General features: G+C 58.8%; 1 protein-coding gene across 1 annotated transcript; it reads right to left on the reverse strand.

Annotated features, from left to right (window-relative positions):
* Positions 1 to 1,461: 1,461 nt before the first annotated feature.
* SBK3 (SH3 domain binding kinase family member 3) lies at positions 1,462 to 4,870 on the reverse strand. The gene is made up of 4 exons (XM_007957302.1): positions 4,826 to 4,870; positions 4,163 to 4,313; positions 3,462 to 3,664; positions 1,462 to 2,142 (listed from the first exon to the last, which is right to left on the reverse strand). Exons 1-4 carry the CDS (start codon positions 4,868 to 4,870, stop codon positions 1,462 to 1,464), a joined length of 1,080 nt encoding a protein of 359 aa, XP_007955493.1.
* Between the last annotated feature and the right edge of the window lie 481 nt (positions 4,871 to 5,351).

Consider the following 5,351-nt stretch of genomic DNA (forward strand, 5'->3'; position numbering starts at 1 on the left):
TTTGCTGTCGCTAGTTCCCATCAGGCCAGGTCCTACTCACGGTGGCCGTCCATACAACGGGCCATCAGAACCCATGCTGATGGCAAGAATGACTGAGACACCCCAAAACCAAGGTGCTCTGTGCCCGGAAGCAGGAAGCACAGCGTGCTCTGGGGAAGGTTCTGGAAATGAAGACAGGCCGGGGGAGACAGACAAAAGGTGGGCAACGCGGCAGGGGCACCTCCTGGGCCCGCGGAGCTGGGACAAAGGAAGTGTGGTGTTAGTTGCCATGGAGTTAATTCTGACTCGTTGACCCCGTGTGACAGAGTGGATTTGTCCCATAGGGTTTCCTTGGCTGTAATCTTGACAGGAGCAGATTGCTTGGTGTTTCTCCCACAGAGTCGCTGGTGGGTTTGAACCGCCAACCTTTTGGTTAGCTGCTGAACACTTACTTAACCATCGTGTCACCAGGGCTCCTGGTGAAGGGTATAGCATGTACAAATGTCTGTTAGCCAAAAAGTGTGTGGACTTGTGTGTGCATGTATGCACATGTGCATGCATGTGTGCGCATATGTGTGCATGAGTGTGTATGTGTATATGCATGTGTGTACATGTCTGCATGTGTGTGCATATACGTGAGTGTGCTTGTTTGACACATGCGTCTGCATGCGTGTGTGTGTGCATGAGTGCTCACCTGTGCATGTGTGTCCATGTGTGTCTGCATGCACACGTGTGCACATGCCTGTGCACGTGTGATCCTGCATGCATGTGCGTGTGTTTGGATGTGTGTGTGTGCTTGTGCGTATGTGTGGCTACACGTGTGCATGTGTGTGAGTGTGCGTGTGTGTGTGTGTAGACTGAGGTTCACAAAAAATGGATGACTCTCCCAGTGTCACCCAGAGAGGAGGATGGTGACACCGACGTGGTGAGGTGTCAGGCTTTAGACCTTAGGCAGTGGGAGCCACCCAGGGTCTTAGAGGAGAGGAGCAATCCCGTCCAGACTCCATGATAGGCATTCCATGTCGCCACAGAACGGAATTGATCTATGGGGAAACTCTGCTTTCAAGAAGACACACTCAGAACAGAACTAAGAGGAAATGTCTCTGAGGGGTGGGGGTCAGGACTCCCGGGTCCGAGGGAGGAGGGGGTTGGGGGGGTCAGGACTCCTGGTTCTGAGGGAGGAGGGGCTGGAGTTCTGAATTCGTGGGTCTGAGGGAGGAGGGGTGGGGGTCAGGACCCCTGGGTCTGAGGGAGGAGGGGCACAGGGTCTGGACTCCAGGGTCGGAGGGAGGAGGGGCTGGGGACCAGGACTCCTGGGTCCTCGGTCAGAAGGGGTATTGTACAGCAGCGTCCAGCACTCAGTAGGCTGAGGGCCAATGTGTCCCCTCTGTCCTCCCTGAGCAGCTGTCTCTCTCATCCAGGTGGCCATGGGGTGGGGGAGGGGCCTTTGGCCCAGGCCCAGTCACCTGCTTCGTCCTCTGGTCACGGAGCTTCCCCATCAGTGTCCCTCCCCCCGTCACTTTTGCTGTCTTCCCCGTCTGTCCACTCCTCCAAGCTTGATTCTCCCTCTTCCTCACCCCCTTCCTCACTGGACAGACTCCCCAGGCCCTCAGGCCCCTCTCCATTGCCCTCCAGCCCCCAGTCATCCCCCAGGAAGTCCAGGACAGCCAGTGGGGGGCTTCTTGTGTCGGGATCCAGGTCCAGAAGCCCCCTGAGCAACACGAGAGCTGGGGGTGCAAACTGGTTCCAGGGTGCTGGAGGCAGAGGTGGCTGGGGCCTGGTGGTCACCCAGCCAGCGAAGGTCTCGAACTCGGGGTCAGGGGCCAGCGCCACGTCCCAGGGGAAGCAGGCTGTGGAGGCGCAGAAGAGCAGCACGCCCAGGCCCCAGGAGTCCAGGGCTGGCCGCAGCGGCAGGCTGTCGGGTGGCAGGAGAAGGCAGAGCTCAGGTGGGGCCGAGGGCAGTGGCACTGGCGGGGCCGGGGCTGGGCTGCCCTCTGGCCGCGTCAGACCCAAGTCGCCCAGGGCCACACGGCTGCACTGGGGATCGAAGATCAAGACGTTGTCAGGCTTGACATCTGCATGGACCAGGCCTCGGCCATGGAGGAAGTCCAGGGCTACAGCCAGCTGGGCTGCCACGCGCTTCACCAGCAGCTCTGGGAGACCCTGGAGCCAAGGAGAGAGGACTCAGTCCCTTCTCTACTTGGCTGCTTAATCTCCCTCCAAAGAGTCTCCAATTGTCCAGGTCCAGGTCAGTGGCAGCCCCCACAGTCCCCCAAGACCTGCAGACCATGCCAAGCAACAGCCTGCACCCACATCTCTACTCCCCTAGAGCGCCTTCCACATGCTTCCCCCCTGGACCCCACCTCTAACCAGACACGCTCTTGGCTTCTCTCAAACATTGTCATAACCCTAGTACTCACACCACTCCTCACACTGCGTCCATGTCTCCTCTAAACAGACAACCAGACTGTCTCCAGTGGAAACCCATACTTAACCCTCACATTGGTTCCATAGTTACCTAGATCCCATCTCTAACTCAGGCGCTATTCTGAAGTCCCCCAGCTTCAGTCATTGTTGATTGATGAGTCTATCCATCCAGCTAGCCCCACAGCCAGCAATCCATCCATCAAAACAGTCATCCACCCAACAGACTACTCAGCAGGGCCCGCACTCAACGTCTATTTGACCAGCTCGTTGGCAGTCTGTCGACTTATCCAATTATTTAACATCTAACCCTACACACTCTTCCTTCTTTGCTTCCTTCCTTTCTCCCTCAACCCATTCATTCCCCTTTCAGTCCTTCCTTCCTCCCATCTGTCCGTCCGTCCATCCAGCCATCCTGTCCTCCCATCCACCCTCCACCCTCATCCACTCATCAGTCATCAGTCTAGTCATCCATCCACCTTTCTCCCTTTCCTCCATTCATCCTTCCTTCCATTGATCCCTAAATCTATCCCAGGTCCAAAGTCTATCCCTAAAGATGTCCCATTTAATCTTCAAACTCAGCTCCAAGTAGAGTCTCATCAATTCAGTCCTGACCTGGTCACCACCTCAATCATGACACATCTCCAACTCCATCTATACACATGTCCCCAACTCTCTTTGCCTCCCTCTGCTTCCCTAGTCCAAGCTCTTCTCTTCACCCATTACCAGTCTGTAGTCAAACACAACCCACCCAACTCCATGCCCAGCCACACCCTTAATCCCAGTGTCAGCGAAACTCCCAACTCCATCTCATCCCCACCCTCTTCACCAGACCCAATCCATCCTCAGCCTCAACAACTTGTCCATCCAGTTTTGGTGGCGTTTGTGTTTGGATGAGTGGATGGATTAGGGTTGGGGTTGGCCGTGGGATTACATTTAGGATCAGAGCTAGGGAGGACATTTGGGGCCCAGGGTGGACCTAGGAGGGATCAGAAGTGGGGCTGGGGACAGACTGGAACTGGGACCGTAGTCCCACACTTGGTCCCTGCCGGCCTCACCCGCTCCTGGAGCATGCCGCTGAGGTCCCCGCAGGGTGCGTACTCCTGCGCGAAGGCAAAATACCGGGCCGTCTCCAGGGGGCCCGGCAGGGTCTGCAGCAGGCCTGGGTGTGAGGAGACACAGCGGCCCACGCAGAACTCTCTGAGGAAGGTGGTTCTGGGGACCGAGTCCCGAGGCAGGACCTTCAGAGCTACCCGTGGACCTGTCAGGGAGCCAGTCAGAGGGGCCCTCAGGGTGCCGTGATGCTGTGGGACACTAAGCAAGCCACTCACCCTCTCTGAGCCTCACATCTCTCATGTGTCAAATAAGGGCAGGCCACAGGGTCAGGCAGAAGTCACTGGGCTGGAGCCCCAGTGATGTGACCTGAAGCTCCCGGCCTCCCTACAGTGCCAGTGTCTCCATCTGTGAAATGGGGGTTGGAGGGGACCCTCCGTGCTGAGGCTTTGCACAATAGCCCCAGCTTCTCTGGGCCCGCACTGCCTCTTGTATGAAGTAGGGGGACATGGCGACCCCTTGCTGTGTGACGTTGGGCAAGGCTTCCTCTGGGTGGGCTAGCTCTGTTTCCTGGAAGGTCACCAAACCTTAACTTCCTGAGGGTCACACTGGGAAGGGTTCCCGGGGATGCACCTTGTGTCAGTGGCTTCCAGGAACTGCTTCTATGAGGACAATTGGGAAGCCCCCCTTTGGCGGTCCAACTCACCCCCTTGGCGAGGCCGGGCGAGGAGCACCCGGCCGTAGGAGCCAGAGCCCAGCTCGCGGATGAGTTGATACGGGACACGCAGCCTCCGCACCGGGGTCACCCTGCTGGCTGTCAGCTCCACGAAGCGCTGGAGGGTCGTGGCTGTATCCTCCTGTGGGACGGGACAGGAGAAGGGAGGGTGACTCTGAGGGGTGCTTAGACAGAGAGGAGAGGGATCAGGACTCAGAGGTCCCACGCGGGCCTGAGATGGGGGCAGGGAGGAGAGGTCACTGCCTCAGAGAGGGCGATGAGTCACAGTGACCCACCCGGCCCCGAGGACACCTGTTTCTGTGCCCTGGCGAGGCTGAGGGTGATTGTCTTCAGGGGCTCCACCTGCTCCACCTTTGGGGCACAGCCAGAGCCCCCAGCTCCAGCTGGGGCTGCGCCTTCACCCCCACGGCCCCCACCCCGGCCAGCTCTGTGTCCCCCCGCCTTCTCATTCTGTGTCGGAATCCACTCCTCCGAGGTTCCCATCCCACCGTGCCTTCCGGGGCCTCACAGGGCCCCCCTGTCCGGGTCTCGGGGGTCTCTCTCGTCCTCGTTCCCCTCCACCTCGCCGTCTCTTTATCTCTGACCGTCTCACTCTGTCCTGTTCGCCTCTTTTTCCCTGCCCCCATCTCTCACCTCTGCATCCCCATCCTCGGGGGTCTCGGGGTCCCCAGGTTCCATCTCAGGGTCACCTGGGCAGACACCCTTTGTCTGGGCGCCCCGAAAAGCCACCAGCCCGCCGAGCCCACTGCACCCTGCCCCACGGCCCGAGCCCAGCAGAACCAAGGCCTCAGAGTCTCTGGGGGAGGGTCTGCCTCGGTCTCCCTCCGGGTTTGTCTGCCCTGCCTTGTGTGGACTCTCGGTGGACCTGTCACTCTCTGTCCCACTCTTCTCTTCCTGTGGCCTCGCTGGCTCTCTGTCCTGCCTCCTTTTCTTCCTTCTTTCCTGGTCACCCTCTCCCCGCTGTGTCTCTTCCCTGCTTTATGAATCGCTCTCTCTGCCCATCTCCCTCTCCCTCTCTCTGGACCCGGTCCCTCTATGTCTGTTTTCTGGTCCCCTCCCTGTGGGTCTCTCTCTGTGTCTCTGTCCCCCTTCTCTGGTCTCTGTCCCCCTCTCTCTGTTCTCTGTCCCCCTCTCTCTGCTCTCTGTCCCCCTCTCCCTG

This window comes from Orycteropus afer, unplaced genomic scaffold, assembly GCF_000298275.1.
Source record: "Orycteropus afer afer isolate SDZICR_OR568_19922 unplaced genomic scaffold, OryAfe1.0 scaffold00726, whole genome shotgun sequence".
NCBI classification, from domain to species: Eukaryota; Metazoa; Chordata; class Mammalia; order Tubulidentata; family Orycteropodidae; genus Orycteropus; species Orycteropus afer.